The sequence below is a fragment of the Mus musculus genome, chromosome 7, assembly GCF_000001635.26.
Source record: "Mus musculus strain C57BL/6J chromosome 7, GRCm38.p6 C57BL/6J".
Lineage (NCBI taxonomy): Eukaryota > Metazoa > Chordata > Mammalia > Rodentia > Muridae > Mus > Mus musculus.
Genome location: NC_000073.6, coordinates 80,804,703 through 80,824,621, shown reverse-complemented (window position 1 = coordinate 80,824,621; position 19,919 = coordinate 80,804,703). Strand labels below are relative to the sequence as shown.

The following is a 19,919-nucleotide window of genomic DNA, read 5'->3' as shown; positions in this document are numbered from 1 at the left end:
GGCCAAATACCACAATGACAAATAGGAAAACAGGACATTCTCCTGTAGACTGTGACCTTTCTACTCAGACCTCATAAAACTGAGTTATAGCGAGTGGGAGTCAATCCAAGGTTCCTGGGCCCTGAACAGACACCAAAACCTTCCTGCCGCCCAACCTTTTCCCATGTCTGTATTGCTGGGAATTGAACCCAAGCCTCAAGTGCTATGAACTCTCCCCTACTCTCTACCAGTCGGTTAGATACATGGCCAGAAGGTTTGTAATGTTTACCGGTCTACAAACCTCTACACTTGGGTCTCTTGTCTGAACAGGCAATGCCCTCACATTAGCCACCCTCGTGTGCACATCATTTCTTTTCCCCTTCAGAAAAGAATGATTCTTTTCCCAGGGTGTGAACGTTTTTACAGCTCTAGTTCTTCCTGCCAATTCTTGTAAGTGGATCTACCACTTCATAATGTTATCAGCAGTAATAACTGACTACTGCTTGCACCACGCCCTCCTCCGTGAGAAACAGCCTTGCTTATTTAACAGAGAGGAGGACTCCGTGCTGCTCACATTGTACTTCTCTGAATACTTGTGCAGCTGAACATTCCTTCATGGCAGCTACTTTACTGCCTTTCCCCTGTCCAGGGTCGTGTGCACTTCCAAGGCAGGATAGGGAAACAGAAATGTGACCGTTTGATTTTGAGGAAGTCACCTTTTTTTTCCCCCTCCTCTCCTTCCCTTCCTGATGCATCATTTAAAAAAAAAAAATCCTGAGCTATACCCACACATTTTCAGAATTATTAGAAAATACAACTGAATAAACAAGAATTACATTACCTGTGTTCATCCAGGCGTGGTGCTGAGCACCTGGAATTCCAGATATTTGTCAGCTGAGGGCCAGCCTGGTCTACATAGTGAGTTCCAGGCCAGCTGGGGCTGCATAGTGGGTTATAATAAATATTTAATCTCAACTGTGGGTTTCTACACCACCTTAGATCATTCAGTTCCCAGATTAAAGACACAAAACCTTTATATTTATGAGACGCCTATAAAGCACTAGAGCTTGCAGATATCTACCCTCTAAGCTATTAGTGTCTACTTCCGTAGCTATAACCCCAAGTTATAACTTGCCATGTTCCATCTGGGCCGCTCTTAACTCCAATTGGCCAGCCCTCATGGCCACGTTTTTATGACTCACCTACCCTGTGCTGTCTTCTCCTTGCTACACCTCTCCTTTCCCCTCACAGTCTCTGCCTCAGACCCCACACTAGGGAACTAAACCTCAGCCTGCCTCTCTCCTGCCCAGCTATAGGCTGTAGGCATCTTTATTCAAGCAGTAGTTTTAAACAAAGGAGCAGGGTTACATGGCAGCACTTGCTGTACCTGACGATTCTCTCATCCCTTAGACGACCTTGGCCAGTAGTTAGCATCACAATACATAGTAATAGACCAGACCTCAACATAAGGACCCTGTTTCAAAAACTAAACTAACCAGGGCTGGACAGGTGGTCCCGTGGTTAGGGGACCCGACTGTTCTTGCAGAGGACCTGGGTTCAATTTCCAGCACCCATATGGTGGCTCACAGCCACCTGTAACTCCAGGTCCAGGGATCTGATGCTCTCTTCTGACCTGTGTGAGCGCCACACATATAAGCGGTACAATACACACACACAGGCAAAATATCCATATCCATAAAATAAAGAAATAAAATTAAAACCAAAACAACAAACAAACAAACTTAAACCAACCAACCAAAAAAACAGCAGGTAGAGGTAGATGGATGTCTGTGAGTTCCAGGGCAGCAATGCTACGAGTAAGACCTTGTCTCAACAAAACAAACAGGCAACAACAAAAAGTGGCACTACACCCTCAAAAGTCAATAACTACATAAGAAAATGAAAAAAGTATTTTTTTTCTTTTTTTTGGGTTTTTCCAGACAGGGTTTCTCTGTATAGCTCTGGCTGTCCTGGAACTCACTTTGTAGACCAGGGTGGCCTCGAACTCAGAAATCCGCCTGCCTCTGCCTCCTGAGTGCTGGGATTAAAGGCATGCGCCACCACGCCCAGCCGAAAAAAGTATTTTTAATTAAATTTTTTGACGTATTTATTGGGATGGCTGACAAGAAGAAAGAAAGAAAAAGAAAGAAAGAGAGAGAGAGAGAGAGAGAGAGAGAGAGAGAGAGAGAGAGAGAGAAAGAGAGAGAGAGAGAGAGAAAGAAAGAAAGAAAGAAAGAAAGAAAGAAAGAAAGAAAGAAAGTCCAAATCATTGGAAAAGTCTATCCCTAGCTATTGCACAATGAGACACACAAGTGAAAATAACTCAGAGAGGGGGTGGGGCTGGAGAGATGCTCAGTGCTATCAATAACTATCTTTCTCTCACGTCCCTACTCTAAAACAACCCTTTGCCTCCCCATACCCCAAGACCTCTTGCCCTAGATCTGCCTTAGCAGTATACCTTTGCATGGGTCCCCCCAAAGCAACCCCCCCCTTTATCCTGACAGTGGCACACACATTTAATCTCAGCATGCTGGAGGCAGATGGTAGGTGGGACTTTATGAGTTTGAGGTTAACCTGATCTACATAAAAGATTCAGGCCAGCCAGGGCTCTATAGTGAGACCTCATCTTTAAAAACTTGAAGAGAAAAAAAAAAAAAAAGAAGGCCCACACTGGGTTAGCAAACATGTTGGTTTGGCGGCTCACCTAGTTTTCTTCCTAACACGGGTGGTGAGTGTCTCACCCCATTGATCGGTGCTCTCCTTCACAACCTGATGTGATTTGCTAATTCATAACCAGCACAAAGGGGAAGAGTGTGATGGAGTCAAGTCTCTGGAATGTCTGGCATCAAGGAGCTGAGCGAAGAGGTGAGTTTCACAAAGATGGGGGCCGTTTTCAGAATCCTGGCCTGCTTTTCACAATTTCCTTCTCTTCAGTATACATTTTCTTTTCTTTTCTTTTTTCTTTTCTTTTCTTTTCTTTTCTTTTTAATTAGGTATTTTCTTCATTTACATTTCCAATGCTATCCCAAAAGTCCCCCATGCCCCCCCCCACTCCCCTCCCCACCCACTCCCACTTCTTGGCCTTGGCGTTCCCCTGTACTGGGGCTTCAGTATGCATTCATTCTTCAATCTCAGCCAACATTGGATGGCTTTCTGAAGTTTCTAGTAACAGTAAATTATGGCAAGGGACAAGGGATTATTTGGTGAGAGTGGTCTTGAGATGGCCTGGGTGAGGGCCCTAAAGCAACAGATTAGTGCTCTACCTGTCTTGTTTACATGGCTTACAATGAGCCCATCATCCTAGGGACAGTCCTTTGACTGGCTTGACCTGGCTCCACCTGAATGTCAAATGTTCTTCCAGGCTATTGATCCTATTCTCTTGACCAGAGGGAGTTGGCTCTAATGGGCTTTTACTGCTCCTATAACACCCCACTCTGGAGAGGTAACTCTAAAATCATTTCGGAATCACATCAAAGGACAGAGCCCCTAAACGTTTCTGGCATCTCTGTCCTCCAACAAGAATGAGGACACCGGCTCAGTCACAGTTCTATTGCTGTGAAGAGACACCATCACCACAGCAACTTTTATCAAAGAAACTACTCAACTCAGGCTTGCTTTCACTTTCAGAAGTTTAATCCATTTTCATCATGGCGGGGAGATTGGAGGCACACAGGCAGACACAGTGCTGGGGAAGTAGCTGAGAGTTCTATACCCAAATCCACAGGCAGCAGGAGGAGAGAGCCACTGGGCTGTAAGGGGGGAAATGTGTGGTTTGGTTTGATTTTTTTCAGGAATTTTAGATCCATAAATTGTACCTCTTATTCTTGTCATCCCGTCTCAGAGGAGGCGACTATAGCTGCATTATGCACTTGGGACAACTACCAACCTGGTTTCTTCAAGCTGGATGGTGGTGTTGAGGGTGGCAGCTGAAGCAGCTTTCCTCAGGAGAGGAGAGTGGCAACTTGGGAGTAAAGGCAGGTCATATTTGCATTACAAGCGAGGTAGGGAATTAGGAGGGGCCATAAGGGAAGACAGATTTTTGTTTTGTTTTGTTTTGTTTTTTTGAGACAGGGTTTCTCAGTGTAGCCCTGGCTGTCCTGGAACTCACTCTGTAGATGGAGGGTAGTTTGGTCTACATAGTGAGCTCCAGACCAAGGCTGCTGTCTCAATATATATATGTATGTATATATGTATGTATGTATGTATGTATGTATGTATGTATATATGTATGTATGTATGTATGTATATATGTATGTATGTATGTATGTATGTATGTATGTATATATGTATATATGTATGTATGTATGTATTATATAGTTCCTTTCAGGTGTGCTTTGGTTTTGAATGAGTACAAATAGCATCGAGAAGCAACAGTGCTCAGGAAAACCTCATTGAACCGATAATGTTTACAACATTCAGCAGAAGTCAATTTGGGAAGCCCTGTTAAAACCACAGCGCTGGAGCTACTACGGAGAGATGTTTTTATTCCTCTCCGTGGACTGCCTGTCAACAGTCTCTCTCTTTTTTTAACTTGTAATTTAGAGACTACAGAAACAATAATATCTACAAGAGCCTAAAAGAGAATGACATCAGCCGGCTCTTTCAATTCTGAGCCTGTCTGTCACTATAACTAGAGAGGAAAACCAAACCAAGGGTACCCAGGACTCCACAGCACAGAAACAAAAGCAACCAGCATGGATCAGAGGAGTCTTTATTTGTTTGTTTGTTTTTGTTTTTTCGAGACAGGGTTTCTCTGTATAGCCCTGGCTGTCCTGGAACTCACTTTGTAGACCAGGCTGGCCTCGAACTCAGAAATCCCCCTGCCTCTGCCTCCCAAATGCTGGGATTATAGGCGTGTGCCACCATGCCCGGCCTTTTGTTTGTTTGTTTGTTTGTTTGTTTGGGAGCAGAGGAGTCTTGAAGAGGGAAGACTATTTTATCTCCATCAGAGAAAAACAAGCTTGGAGACTGAAAAAACAGGCTCAGACCCAGCCTCTCACCCAACAAGCTCTTTGCCTCAGGCCATTGCAGTTGCCTAATGGTTAACTGCACCTGGCGATCTATCCTTTGGGTCCTGATTGGCTCTGTGCTTTCCAAGTCTCAGCCATGGGTCACTGCAAATTCACAGGGGCTGCCTGGAAGAGTTAGATTCTGTTGCTAGCTCCAGGGCTGGAAGCATTGGATAAGTCTCCTCTAGACAGCAGTAAATACATCAAGCAACACTGGTCAGGATTTAAACAAACCAACAAAACTACCATGGAGATCCCGCGCATTACCTCCTTAGTTTGATATAAAAATGAACTGACCTTATCGCTTGTCAATAAAGTTTGTTTTTGAGTCTCCTGTGGGTCTCCCATCCCCATGATCCCACAAAGCATCCAGGAAGGTAAAACCCAAAAGGAGACAATTGTTGGGATTCCTGAGTGAATGCCTGTGGCACTGGAAATTCTAGTAATTTCCTTGAGGGCTCAATGGTGTTAGAAAGTTCTAGGGGGGGGGGGGAGGAGGGGTGCTACCACTTTAGTTTATGCCATGTAATTGCATTAACCAAGAAGGCAGTGAGGTCATATGCCCGTTATCATACTGATAAGTCACCAGCCAAGATGGTGGCAAAGCCATGTGGCTACTGTTTGCTCTTAGTAGGCTCAGCTCAATAATAAAATCCCTCATCAGGGCACAGGAGCCTGTGGGATTCACACATCTCACAGATTAAATGTGGACAGTCATCCCCCTTTCTAGGAAGTAAAGAGAAAGTGGCCTTGGGATCATTTTGTCCCATTGCAGCATGGCATAGGCAGAGACCAGATAGAACTGTGACCTCTGACCTTCCTTAGTAGTGGAAATTTAGAAACCAACTTGTTAAGTATAGTTAATCCTAGCCTGGCGGTAATGGCTCATGCCTTTATTCCCAGCACTCAGGAGGTAGAGGCAGGTAGATCTCTGTGAGTTCAAGCCCAGCTTGGTCTACAGAGTGAGTTTCAGGACAGCTGCATACAGAGAAACCTTCTCTCACAAAAACAAACAAATAAACAAACAACAAAGATAGTTAATTCTGATTTAAAATCTTAACAGCATCATCTGATGCTTTTATCAGGTAGTGAAGCAGGTTCCAGGACCCACAGCCTCAAGCAGTGTTGGAACTAAGGACAGCTGGAGCTGACTCCTCTCCTTCCCCAACCCTTATCTATCCCGAGACTCCCAACTGAGGGAAAGAAGGGAGAGTCCTGCCATTGACAGAAGATACAGAATTAAATCTAGCATTATTTAGCTTCCTGCACAAGATGGTTAGTGAGCCTGAGAAGGGAAAAAGAGAAAATAAAAAGAGACTCTGGTTTTGTTTTGTTTTCTCCTTACTGGAAGACAGAGCAACATAGCCCCAAGACAAGACAGACGAAGATGATCAATGTTGTTTTCAGAGTGCACAGCACCAAAGCTGTTACTGGTGTCCCTTTGTGGTTGCCTGATGACACAGGGGAAACTGGGGTCCTCTCTTGAAGTTCTTAATCTCACCAGTAAGATAATTTAAGAATGGATTCAAATGGAAGCCTAATGACAATTTTTATTAGAGTTTAAGAGAGCCTAAATCAGTCAAGCCTATAAGAAATGTCTCATCCTGGAAGGATTCCCATTACTGATTCTAAAAGTTGTGGGCTGGAGAGATGGCTCAGCATTGACTGCTTTTTCAGAGGACTGGGTTCTATTGCCAGCACCCAAGTGGCAGCTTACAACAGTTTGTAACTCCAGTTGTAAGGGAATATGATCCCTTTTTCTGGTCTCCATGGGCAGTATCCATGTGAGTGGTACATAAGCACTCATGTAGATAAAACACCTATACATGTAAAAAAAAATGCACTCACACACATACACCCTGTCATTTGCCTGGGGACACTGCAATGGGGCCATTTGATGTGTCTCCTCCAAGGAATGGGATCTGAACACTTTTCCAGGTGGATTTGGAATCCTAGACAAGCCCTCAAATAAATGGGAGGGCACCCTACAAACTGTTGAAAAGAGAATATTCCTAGTGTCTTACAAAAGAAACACAAAGCAGGGCGTGGTGGTCCACACCTTTAGTCCCAGCACTCAGGAGGCAGAGGCAGGTGGATCTCTGAGTTCGAGGCCAGCCTTGTCTACAAAGTGAGTTCCAGGACAGCCAGGGCTATACAGAGAAATCCTGTCTCGAAAAAACAAACAAACAAACAAACCACCAAGGAAAGTAACTCATTAAGGCAATTTATTCTTACCAATGGGTATATAACCACTCAGACCAGGTGAGCAAGCACACTGGATTGGAACATCACTTAATTTTTATCCTAACACTGTATTTATTGGTGGGATCTGGACCTCACAATCTAATGTGATTGGCTAATCATAATGGGCATAAAGGGTGTTAGGTCTCAAGGAAACCCAGGACAAATGGCTAACTGGGGTGCCTGTTTAACATATTAAATCTCTCTGAACATCACCAATACCTGTTACAAAGTTATGGCTCCTCTCAGTGCTTCTCATTCTATCCCTTCCCTGAACCTCTCTGGCCCTGAGCTTTCCCTTCCCTACCCACAGCATCTCTGATTCCTATCTTTTCCCAGCCATTTTGGCTACACGGTCTTTTTGGTCTCTGGGTTCCCAGGTACCCTATTTGCTCCCTCTCGCTTCTCTTCCTCTCATGCTGCCTGACCCTCTTCTCTCCTCTCATGGTCCAGTTCAGTCCGGACCCTTCAAGATGCCTCTGGCTGTTTTCTCCCTCCTATCTACAATAACCTTCTCCTCAACCCATTCCTAGAAGCAGCCGTGTCCTCATTTTCTCCTTCAAATGGGGAAGAGTGGGATGGAGTCAAGTGTCAGGAATGTCTGGCATCCAGGGACCCGGCAAACAGGCAAGTTTTACAAGATGGGGGCCATTTTTATAATACTGGTCTTGGGCTGACCATCTTGATAAGGAAAGAGTGCTTCTCATGGGATGGGATACCACAGTGCACATCTGAAGGGCAGAGAATAGTTTGTTGTCAGTTCTCTCCATCTGCCATGTGATTATGAAATCAAATTTAAGTTACAGGGCTCTGTGATAAGCTCCAGCAAAGCATTCGTAATGCACGGGTTACTATTTAAATGCAAGCTGCTGCTTTTGTGGCAAAAGTTGCCTTTATTCTGACAAACAGAATACAGACACATGGTTTACTGAACAGAGTTTGTGTTGAGTACAGTTTTCTTTTTTCAATTCAGTTTTAACCGGGTGTGGTGGCGCACGCCTTTAATCCCAGCAGAGGCAGGCAGATTTCTGAGTTCGAGGCCAGCCTGGTCTACAAAGTGAGTTCCAGGACAGCCAGGGCCACACAGAGAAACCCTGTCTCGGGAAAAAAAAAAAAAGTTTAGTTTTATTTTCATTACATTGGTGTTTTGCCTGTATGTATGTCTGTGTGAGGGTATTGGATCCTGGAGTTTCAGACAGTTATGAGCTGTCATGTGGTGCTGGGATTTGAACCTAGGTCTTCTAGAAGAGCAATCAGTGCTCTTAACCACTGGGCCATCTCTCCAGCCTGAGGACAGTTTCTTAATGTTTTCTCTCTAGAATGATTTCAAGCTTCAGTGTGTGTGTGTGTGTGTGTGTGTGTGTGTGTGCATGTACATGTGGAAGCCATAGATTAATCTATGGTATCATCTTCAATTGCATCTCATGTTATTTTTTGAGGCAGAGTCTCTGCCAGGGAATTCTACTGTAGATTCTGACTTCCGAGTGCTCGTAACGGAATCTAGAACTTTGTGTATTCTAAGCAAGTGTTCTGTCATCAAGTCACATCTCAATCTTCTCGTCCATTCTCCTGGGGGGGAGGGGAGTATTTCATTTGTGTACTGTATAGAAATTCTCACTTACCTTATAACATTTGTTTGTGTAACTTAGTTAAACCTTTCTGATGGGTTTCAAATTAAGTATCCTGAGTGTTTTATCCATCAATATTTTGTTTGAGACAGAATCTCATCCTGTAGCCCAGGCTGGTCTAGATCTCCTTGTAAAATTCAGGCTGGCCTCAAACTTCCCGTAATCCTCCTGCCTCACACTCTCATGTACTAGGATTTCAGGTGTGAACCATGATTCCTGGTTCTTCCATTTCAATGTCACATGGGAAGAGGGCTATCTGCACCAGTTATATGAAGAGGGCTATCTGCATTAATGTAAGTCCTTATGTTTTCACTCATTTTTGCAGCATTAATATTCAGAACGTACCCTGTGGCTTATTCATTTTCCTGCTGTCATTCAGGTCACTTCAGGAGGGGTCAGTGTTACAGACATTTTTCTTGAATGTTTTGTATGGTACATCTTATGTAAACATTTCTCTGGGAATAGAGTTCTGAGGGCAAAGCATAAGTGTGTAACTGATCAGATTATTTTCAATTTATCAACCGAAGTGGTTGTATTGAGTTCCTTTCTCAGCAGCAGGCATCAGTAAACCCTTGATTTTGTCAGACCAGCAAATATGATGTGTGCAAAGTGATATCTTATTATGGGTCTAATATACATTTCCTTAATTAGTAGGAAGATCAAACTTTTACAAGTTTATTTCTTGTTCATATTATCTCTTTGGAGAATTCTGTGTGCATTAAGGAGCCATTATCAAGTCCCTATTAATGTGACAGACCCTGGGTTTAATCCTCAACATCATACTAAATAAGCAAATCAATAATAAGCAAGCAACAACAAGTATTTTGCTCTACTTAAAATATCCCTGACAGATGGGACGTTCTTTGAGCTCTGTAATTGGTCCTTTCTACATCTTGGGCTCAACTCATCGTTATTTTATCTGGTTTCACATTCATTTGAGTTCCTGTCTTCAGGGTGGAGAGTATGTTTAGGTTCTTTCTTTCCTCTAATCATATTTCATCTCTGCTTGTAAAATCTAAAATACATTTCATTTAAGACAGGGTCTGTTGTATCCAGGCTGGCCTTGAACTCTTGATGTACCCACAGATGACATTAAATTTAGGATTACCCTGCCTCTACTTCTACAGCTGGCAACCACCACCCCCACTTCCCCCATAAACAGCTACATCCCCTGATGTACTTTTTAAACAGGCTGTTCTTGAACTCACAATAGCTGAGACAGCTTTGAACTTCTGATTCTCCTGCATCTTCCTTCCAAGTGCTAGGATTATAACCAAGTACCATCAGGCATGGCTTACTTTAGGGTTGAACTTAAGGCTGTTTCAAAGGTACTGCCTCAGCCTGACTTTCCTGCCTCCTGCCTTACATCTTGGATTCTTGGTTTATAATGAAGTCTCACTCCTAATGCTTGACTCCTTGCTCTGCAGCCAGGATAATAAAATAGGTGGCTATTTTAGTTCCTATCAGATTCTTTCTACATAAAAAAGTTTTAAATTAGATCTATTTATTTATTTATTTATTTATTTATTTATTTATTTATTTCGTTAGATATTTGTGTGTGTGTGTGTGTGTGTGTGTGTGTGAGTGTGTGTGTGCTTGCTTCTACATGTGTGTGCACTCCCACATGTGCACTTGCTGGCATTCCCTCATATATGCCACAGTATGCATGTGGAAATGAGAGTACAATTCATGGTGGGTCCTGGGGATGGAAGTCAGGTTGTCAGGCTTGGTGACAAGTGTGTTTACCTGGTAAGTCTTCTCCCCAGCCCCTAATGAGTCATCACCCCCCGCCCCCCCCCAGCCCCGTCCTACTTCACACTCACAGAGACACCCACCCACCTCTGCCTCCCGAGTGCTGGGATTAAAGGTGTGTGCCACCACCGCCCGGCTCCTTATGAGATTCTTTAAGATGCTGTCTAGGGCTCCAGAAGCCAGAAGTTTGCTTTTATTTTCTGTGCAGGAATTTTGCCCTAAATCTGTTATTTCTGTCTGGGTGAATTGGACTCAACTGAGGAAAAGGAGAAACACGTAAATGTCAGGCCTTCATTTTGAACATAGGCCTCAGAAGATTCTGCTCTGACGGAGGCCAAGGCCTGTCAGACCTCGTGCTTGCCCAACTCCACTCTGTGGCTCTTTATCAACCTTAACTCAATAGAAGCCCATGACTCATCTGTCACATGTAGGCCCAGGCCAGGCTCCTAGAGACGCAGATATAAATGTGACAACTATCTTGAGGAGGACCACATAAACTGGTTGGGAGAGACAGAGGTACAGCTAAAAAAAAAATTTTTTTTTTTTTTTTTTTTTTTTTTTTTTTTTTTTTAAGATTTAACATTTTAGTAGGGCCTAACATCACAGGCCTTTAATCCAACACTCTAGGAGAGGCAGGGTGGATCTGTATGAGTACGAAGCCAGCCTGGGCTACAGAATGAATTCCAGGCCTGCCAAGGCTAATGGTCAGACGCTGCCTATCTCAAAGAAATTTAAGAATGTTATGTGCATGAGCGTTCTGCATATCATGGTATGTAAATTTGTATACCATGTATACATGTATGCTCGATGATGCTCTCAGAGATTGAAGAGAGCATCCGATCCCCCAAGACTGGAGTCATGGATGGTTGTGAGCCACCATGTGGGTGCTAGGAACCAAACCTGGAGCCTCTGCAAAGGCGACTTGTGCTTTTAACCACTCAGCCGTCTCCGGGCCCTGAGCCGAGACAGCCTGGTAGAAAGCCTCAGCCCAGCATGGAGCTGCCTCCCAAATTCTGGCATTCAAGGTGTGCACCACCACTGCCGGCTTGTCTGCTTTCTAAGAGCTTTAAGTGTTCGCTTGTTATTATTGTGCGTGGGCACGCACATGTGTGGTGGTCCCAGGACAACACTGTAGAGTTGGCTTTCCCTTTCACCTTTATGTCGATTTCAGGATTAAACTCAGATTGTCTGGCTCGAGGAGGGGGTCTTACCCACTACCCTACTCCAGTAGACCTGTTGTTTTGTTTTGTTTTGTTTTGTTTTTTTCTGGCAAAGGGTCTGTGCTGGTTAATTTATTGTCAACTTGACACACAAACTGGAGACACCTGGGAAGAGGGAACCTCAATTGAGGAACAGCATCCATCAGATTGGCCTATTGGCAGGTCTGGGGGATATTTTCTTGATTAATGATTAATGTGGGAGGGCTCAACTACTGTGGGTAGTTACACCCCTGGGCAGGTGGTCATGGACTGTATAAAAAATAACAAATTAAAAAACAAACCAACAACAGCAATAACAAGCAAGCTGAGCAAGCTATGGAGAGCGATCACTCTAAAGCAGCATTCCCTTTATGCTTTACAAACCAGTTCTGCCCGCAGGCTCCTGCTGTGCGGTCCAGCTTGGCTTCTCTTGATGATGAGATGATGAACTCCAATCATAAGATGAAATGAACCCTTTCCTTTTCAAGGTGGTTTTGGTCAATATGTTTTCCTTTTTCTGTTTTTGTTGTTACTTTTCTTTTTCCAAGATTTAAAAAAAATTTTTTTTAAATAGTGTGTGTATGTGTGGTGTGTGCCTGAGAGGCCCATGTCATGCATTTGTGAATGTCAGTGCAGTTGCCCATGGAGGTTAGAGGAGCAGGACCTGCCTAGAGCTGGGGTTAGGGGCAGTTGTGAGTTGGCCTATGTGAGAGCTGGGAATGGAACTTGGGTCCTCTGCAGGAGCAGCCTGCAGAGCTGTTTCTCCCTCTGCTTGGTCAGTGTTTTTCACAGCAACATAAAAGACTAGGAGAGGATCTTATGTAACACAGGCTGGTTTTGAACTTGCTATGTAGTTGAGGCTAGCCTTGAACTTCTGATTCTCCGACCTCCACCTCTCAGTCACTGGGATTCTGTGTGTGTGCTGCCATGCCCATCAGTACCTAGTTTAGCCAATATCAGTCCCCAAGAACAAGAAGTATCAAAGGAGAAAAGCACTCTAGCGCCTCTCATCCAGAGCATCCCCCATCATCCAGCAGCCCAAGGTACATAACAAAGAGAGGAGATGACACTCTCCCAGGGGCACGGCATGCTTCCAGAGTCCACTTTGACTTTAGGAAACATTCACAGTGTTTCCTAAATGACTTCTGCTCCTGGAGAAGACTGGAGTGAGGACAGCCAGGCAGTCAGAAGGGCCATATTCACATGGTCACACCCACATGTACCCTCCTGATTTCCTGGCTTTGTTAACTTCCCTTCCATAACTCTCTGTCTCTCTCTGTTTCTGTCTCTCTCTCTCTCAGTCTCTTGTCTTCCCCCAGCAGTTCTCAACCTGTGGGTCTCAACCTCTTTCAGGGTTGAATATCAAATATCTGGCATTTCAGATATTTACATCACAACTCATAACAGTAGCAAAATTACAGTTATGAAGTAGCAATAAAAATAATTTTATGGTTGGGGGTCACCACAGCATGTGGATTAAAGGGTTGCAGCTTTAGGAAGGTTGAGAACCACTGCCTGAAAACCTTAATCAAGCAACATTTCTAGAAAACCTCTTTATATGACCTAGTAAAAAGTTTTTACTGAGGTGTGGTAGTATATACACCTGTAATCCCAGTACTCAGGAAGTAGAGGCAGGAGGATTGTCACAGTTTGAGACCAATTTGGTCGACAAAGAGAGTCCTAGGCCAGCCAAGGCTACATAGTTAAACCCTGTTACAAACAAATAAACCTGAAAAACAAAATGAAGCAGAGATGTGAAAGGACTGAGCGAGGAAAGGTGCTTGTTACCAAGTCTAGGATGTGGTAGAAGGAAAGAAGTGATTGATCCCTGAAAGTTGTCCTCTGACCTCCTCATGTATGTATAAGTACACACACACACACACACACACAAACACACACACACCACCACCACCACCCCCACCACCCAACCCCACACTATACAGCAAATAGTAACAGCAAAGTTCCTGGTATGGTGGCACACACCTTTAATCCCAGCACTCAGGAGGTAGAAGCAGGCAGAGCTCTCTGAGTTTGAGGGAAGCCTGGTCTACAAAGCGAGTTCCAGGACAGCTAGGACTGGTCCACAGTCCTGTCTCAAAAACTCTGTCTCAAAAAACCAAACTAACCAACCAACCAACCAACCAAACCAAACCAAAAACAAATAAACAAACAAAAAGACCAAAACCAAAACCAGTAAAGCAAAGCAAAGCAAAACAAAACAAAACAAAACAGCAAAAGAGTACCATCACTAAAACTGCAACACAACACAACACAGCACAACAACAGCTTTAGTCCCAGATCTCCGTCACAAAACTGGAAAGTTCCTTGAGAGTACTTTGACCATCTGTGGCCACTACATCTTCTGTCTGTTTGAGACAGGGGCTCACTATCGGACCCTGGTGGTCTGGAACTCACTATATAGACAACTGCCTCAAATTTGTGACAATCCTGGGAATAAGGCCTGCACCACCACACCTGGCTTGTGACCATCATATTCTTTGCTGAGGCTTCACAGATCTGTCAACAAGACTTGTAAGGTGGCTGCTGCCTGGAAAGACACAGTGTATCCGTGGAGAACAGAGCTCATTCTTGGAGGGTTTGGGCCAAGTGCAGTTTAAATTCTGGCAGTGTTCATATTTAATCTTCAGAAAAGGAGTTAATCTGTCAGATCTCGGTTCCTTGAATTGCAGAATTCTACACACACTCACACACACATGTGAGAGCACATAGACATACAGACACACACCACATACACAGAGATATACACTAAATAAAAATTTCTTTTTAAAAAATGAGATGGTACATATCAAATACTCATAAGAGGACCTAAATGGCTGGGCATATAGTGCATGTTTGATGTGTATGAGACCCTGGATTTGGTGGCCAGAACTACCAGAACAATGTCGTGTTACAGAAAAAACAAACTGCATCAGAAGGCCAGTGCTACGAGTTAGCTATTGATACTTATAATTCATTGACATCCCTGGAGACCTGCTGGGGCAATCTTGTCTCAGAACCTGCTCCGCACTGAACTGTGCTATCTCTGGCTCTAATTACTTCCCTTCTCCCACACTTTAGAGAGCCGGTAGAACAGAAGTCTATAACAAGGCAGGTGCATTGACTCGTTTTATGTGAGTCTACCTGCACGGTTCGAGGGTGGGGAGCCTGAAAACACCACAGCTGCTCAGTCTGCACAGCTGGATGCCTCAGTAGTCCTAAGTGGTGCTGACTTCCTGGGTGACTCCTGGACAGCCCTGGTCTTCAGTCTGCATTGGGAGGCTGAGGCAGCTGCATGCTAATGGCAGGGACAGTGGCTTTGACCAGACAAAGGAGATCAAACAATTGACACCTTTTGTGGAACTTCCCTGGAGGTGGACCATCCTGGGAGGTCCTGCCCACCCTGGGTGGGCTTTCTTCCTCAGTTGTCCTTCATGGAAATATCCTATAGACCTTCTCAAAGAATTTTTTAGTTGAGTCCGGAGCCAATCAAATTGGCAGTTAAGATTAACCATCACAGAGCACCTTTGATCCCAGCACTCTAGAGGCAGAGGCAGGTGGACCTCTGAGTTTGAGGCCAGCCTAGTCTAGAGAGAGAGAGAGAGAGTTCTAGGGCTTCAGAAAGAAAGGCTGTTTCAAAACTACTCCTTCCCCCAATATTAACCAACACAATTTGTCTCTCCCTCTTTCTGATGTTTTTAGTTGAGATGTCAACAAAGACCAATGGCGGAGCTCGAAGGAAGCCTTGGTGGTGGTGTCCTGTCACTTGGTAGGTGCAGCTCTCTTCCTTCCACCTCTAGAATTATGTTATCCAGGGTGTTCAGTGAACAGGACAAAGAAATGAACTCTACTTGTGTAACCAGATTATTATGGGCTACCTCTAATCTGTCAGAAAGAAGCAAGGGGCTCAGCTAGCTCATAGTTTTTATTTATACAAGCTTTTCTCATTAGTTTATTTGACAGTGCTATTTAGGAGCCACCTCAGACTCCTCTTCAAATATCCAAAATGTCCCTGGAAACTTATATTAGTTTTCTATCAAAATCCAAGTACGTGGCTGCTTCCTCTCTTCCTCCTTCTCCTCCTCCTCTTCTTCCTCCTCTTTCTCTACCACCATCTTCTTCTTCCCATTCCCATTCCCATTCCCATTCCCATTCCCATTCCCACTCCTATTCCTATTCTTCTTTGGAGACAGAGTCTTGCTATGTCGCCCAGATTGGTCTCAAACTCACAGCAATCCTCCTGCCTTTATCTCCTGAGCACTAGGATTATAGGCATGAACCACCATGCCCAGTTTATCAAGTTCCTGGGGACTAAACACGGGGTTCTAGCATGCTCTCTATCAACTGAGCCACATTCCATCTCTGATGTCACCCATCTTTAAGCAATGATAGGTTTCTTCTCTGTGCGCTTTTTTCATGTGGTGCTTAGCTATTTGGCTTCCGTCTGTTCGCTTTGTGCTGATTCTCCACCTCCCTTGCTCTCAGAAGCACATACATGTGAGCAGCTTTCCATTTAATTTTGGGGATGTATGATTTCTGAAATGTTATTGGGAACCCAGTAAGGAAGTGACTGAAGGAAGGCAGCAACATCCCATTTGGGGCTGGGACGTTAAGTGGGAATACCCCAGGCAGATGAGAAGCTAAGGTTATTCCAGGCTATCTTAGTCAGGGTTTCTATTCCTGCACAAACATCATGACCAAGAAACAAGTTGGGGAGGAAAGGGTTTATTCGGCTTACACTTTCCACATTGCTGTTCATCACCAAGGAAGTCAGGATTGGAACTCAAGCAGGTCAGAAAGCAGGAGCTGATGCAGAGGCCATGGAGGAATGTTCATTACTGGCTTGCTTCCCCTGGCTTGCTCAGCCTGCTCTCTTATAGAACCAAGACTACCAGCCCAGAGATGGTCCCACCCACAAGGCCTTTCCCCCTTGATCACTAATTGAGAAAATGCCTTACAGTTAGATCTCATGGAGGCATTTCCTCAACTGAAGCTCCTTTCTCTGTGATAACTCCAGCTGTGTCAAGTTGACACAAAACTAGCCAGTACACAGGCCAAGGGAAACCTCTGTCATGGGTGCTTATCTCTAGCCATTGTGTTAATATTGCCCATTCCCATCAGCTTATAGATCTCTTGAGGTCATGAACCCATGTGAGTTCCTAAAATGACCAGATAGCTCATTATTTTGCCATTTGATGCCTACTTATGGATTGATTTGGTATGTAATGAACTTTCTTTGTGTTTGTGTTCACTGTGATATTGTATTTCTAGTATTTCACTGTAAAGAACATAGAGACGTAAACAAACAAGGTCCACAAGTCCAGTAACCTCACTACCTAGAGAGACTACTGTTAATATATTGTCCTGGGTGCTTCTCTTTTCTTTTTTGAGACAGGATCACATCATGTAGCTCTGGTTTGTCTAGAACTCTCTATGTACACCAGGCTACCCTGGACCTCATAGCTATCTGCCTGTCTCTGCCTCTAGGCATGAAAGACAAGCACACCATCATCCCCAAATCTCTCCCTTCTGACCAAGAGAGGTTCTTGAACCTATTATTCTTCTGTCTTAGCCTCCTGAGATCAGGGCTATACAGATGCATGTCACTATTCCTGACTGTTTTCTTTCTTTCTTTCTTTCTTTCTTTCTTTCTTTCTTTCTTTCTTTCTTTCTTTCTTCCTTCCTTCCTTCCTTCCTTCCTTCCTTCCTTTCTTTCTTTCTTTCTTTCTTTCTTTCTTTCTTTCTTTCTTTCTTTCTCTTTCTTTCTCTCTCTTTCTCTCCCCCTCTCTCTCTCTTTCTTTCTCTCTCTTTCTCTCCCCCCCTCTCTCTTTCTTCTTCTTCTTCTTCTTCTTCTTCTTCTTCTTCTTCTTCTTCTTCTTCTTCTTCTTCTTCTTCTTTTTCTTCTTCTTCTTCTCCTCCTCCTCCTCCTCCTCCTCCTCCTCCTCCTCCTCCTCCTCCTCCTTCTTTCTTCTTCTTAGAAAGAGTCCGAGGTATCCCAGGCTGGCTTCAAACTCAGTATGTATCAAAGGCTAGCCTTGAGCTCCTGATCCTCCTGACTCTTCCTCCCAAGGACTGGGGTTATAGGTGTGTATTACTGCCGTTGGATGTCTTTATATTTTAAAGCAAAAATGGTATCATAATTTGTGAGTTCAGAATTTATCTTCATTTAAACATCACTTCAGAAATCCTGATGTCTCTTGCTCACCCAGCTTCCCACTAAAGAACTGCAGATTCTCTTCTGCGTATGGTGGCATGTCTCAGACCACCCACACAAGTTGAAAACACAGTGAGCTGAAAAATGTGCAGATGCCACGGCTTAATCTCTCTGCCCAGAGTAGGGATGCTATCCTTCAGCACGACATCTGCTCACTATCTCTAGCCCAAGGAAGAAAATTACAACTTAAAATTTGAAGTCTGGTTCCTATTGATCATGTATCTTTTACAGCATCAAAAAAATTGAAAAGAATCTCTTCATTTGTTACTTTGTGTTGCTACAAGTTCTTACTATGTGACTCAAGCTGGCTTCAAATTTGCTATTCTCCTGTCTTAGCCCTCCCACGTGCTATGATTAATGTATGTGTACCTCCATGCTGAGTGGTGATTAGAGCCATTCTAAGACCAGGGGCTATCAACTCTAATATCCAGTTCCGTATTCTCTATTCTTAATTGCCATTTATAGTTCAAGGGCAGCCCACCTATGGACTCATATACTAGTAAGGTAAAAAGATGAGCTGAAATAGTTACATGTCACTCCTGATCCTCCTGCCCTCTCTCTCCCAAGGAACCATTACCACAGACTTTGTATCTGTCTCTCTACAAATCCCAGGCTGGAAATCACAATGGAAGGCAGGCCAGGCTGGAGTGGCCCTAAAGAGCTTCAACCCTGTGCTCAGTGACCTTAGACCAGAATTGCTCTAATTTTCATAGCAGAGATGGCAGGACTAATTCTCACATTCAAGATGGCTCCTATTAACCTAGAATTGTATAGCATAGGACCTGGACTGCCCTCCTTTGAACCTCACGAATTATACACCTAGAGCTGTACACACACACAAAAAACCCTCATCCTAACATAGGAAGACACCTGTCTCTTTGTCCCATGTGACCCCTTTACTATTAACCTACAGGTAGTTCTCGACTTGCCATTAGATAATTGGATAAATTAAAAAGAAAATCAAATATAGTTTTGTAGACATTCTTTTAAATGCTTGAAGATACAGAAGTAACCAAGTTACTGAGTGTAACCCAAATTGTTTGGTTTTCAAAAAGCTACTGGTATTGTCTGGATAGATGCCTCAGAGACGGAGGGAAAGCAGTGGCTGCTCTTCCACAGGACTGGGGTTTGATTCCCAGTGCCCAGATGGGTTACAATTGGCTGTAACTCCAGTCCCAGGGGATTTAATCCCTTTCTCTGGCATCTGAGGGCACCAGGAATGCACATGGAACAGAGACACATGAATAGACAAAGCATCATACACTGGGGCTGGAGTTAAGAGCTGATAAGGGGACCTGGGTTTGATTCCCAGTACCCACATGGTAGCTGACAACCAACTGTAACTCCAGTTTGAGGGGATCTCCTACCTTCCACTGACCTCAGATGCCAGGTAACCACAAGGCACACATACGTACATAGATAGAACTAGGGCCTCATGCATGCAAGGCAAGTAAGTGTTTTGCCTCTGAGTTTTATCCCCTGCCCTCTTGTATGCTTTCTCTTTCCTGTTTCTTTATAGACAGAATCTTGTACACACCTGCCTACCCCAGGTTTCGAACTTGCAGTGAGGACTTCTGCCTCTGCCCCAAGAGTACTAAGATGACTGGTGTAGTGCAGCTGCTTATAGATTGTAAGTTATCTTCTTCCTTTAGGAGCTCAGGGCTATGGGTGTAGCTTAGTGGCAGAGGGCTTGACTAGCGCATGTCAGGGCATGGGCTGTATCCTAAGCACTATATAAAGTTCTTAACTTTTCATTTATTTATCTTGACACACAGACACACTCTCTACACATTTCTGGCTGTCCTGGAACTCACTATGTAGACCAGGCTGGCCTTGAACTCACCGAGATCTGCCTGCTATTGTCTCCTGAGTGCTGGGATTAAAGTCGTGCCTCAACATG

General features: G+C 44.1%; 1 protein-coding gene across 2 annotated transcripts in view; it reads left to right on the top strand.

Moving 5' to 3' along the window:
- Positions 1–9,072: 9,072 nt before the first annotated feature.
- Positions 9,073–19,919, top strand: part of Iqgap1 (IQ motif containing GTPase activating protein 1) — a 103,967-nt gene continuing 93,120 nt past the window's right edge. Inside the window, exons 1-2 of one of the 2 annotated variants that reach the window (XR_391347.3) lie at positions 9,073–9,150; positions 15,508–15,574. Coding sequence is in view for 1 of the 2 variants with exons in the window: in XM_006540950.4 (XP_006541013.2) it covers positions 9,091–9,150; positions 15,508–15,574 (127 nt within the window). In the remaining variant the exon portion in view is untranslated. The remainder of the gene's footprint in view (positions 9,151–15,507; positions 15,575–19,919) is intronic. The other variant, XM_006540950.4, reaches the window with a different exon arrangement.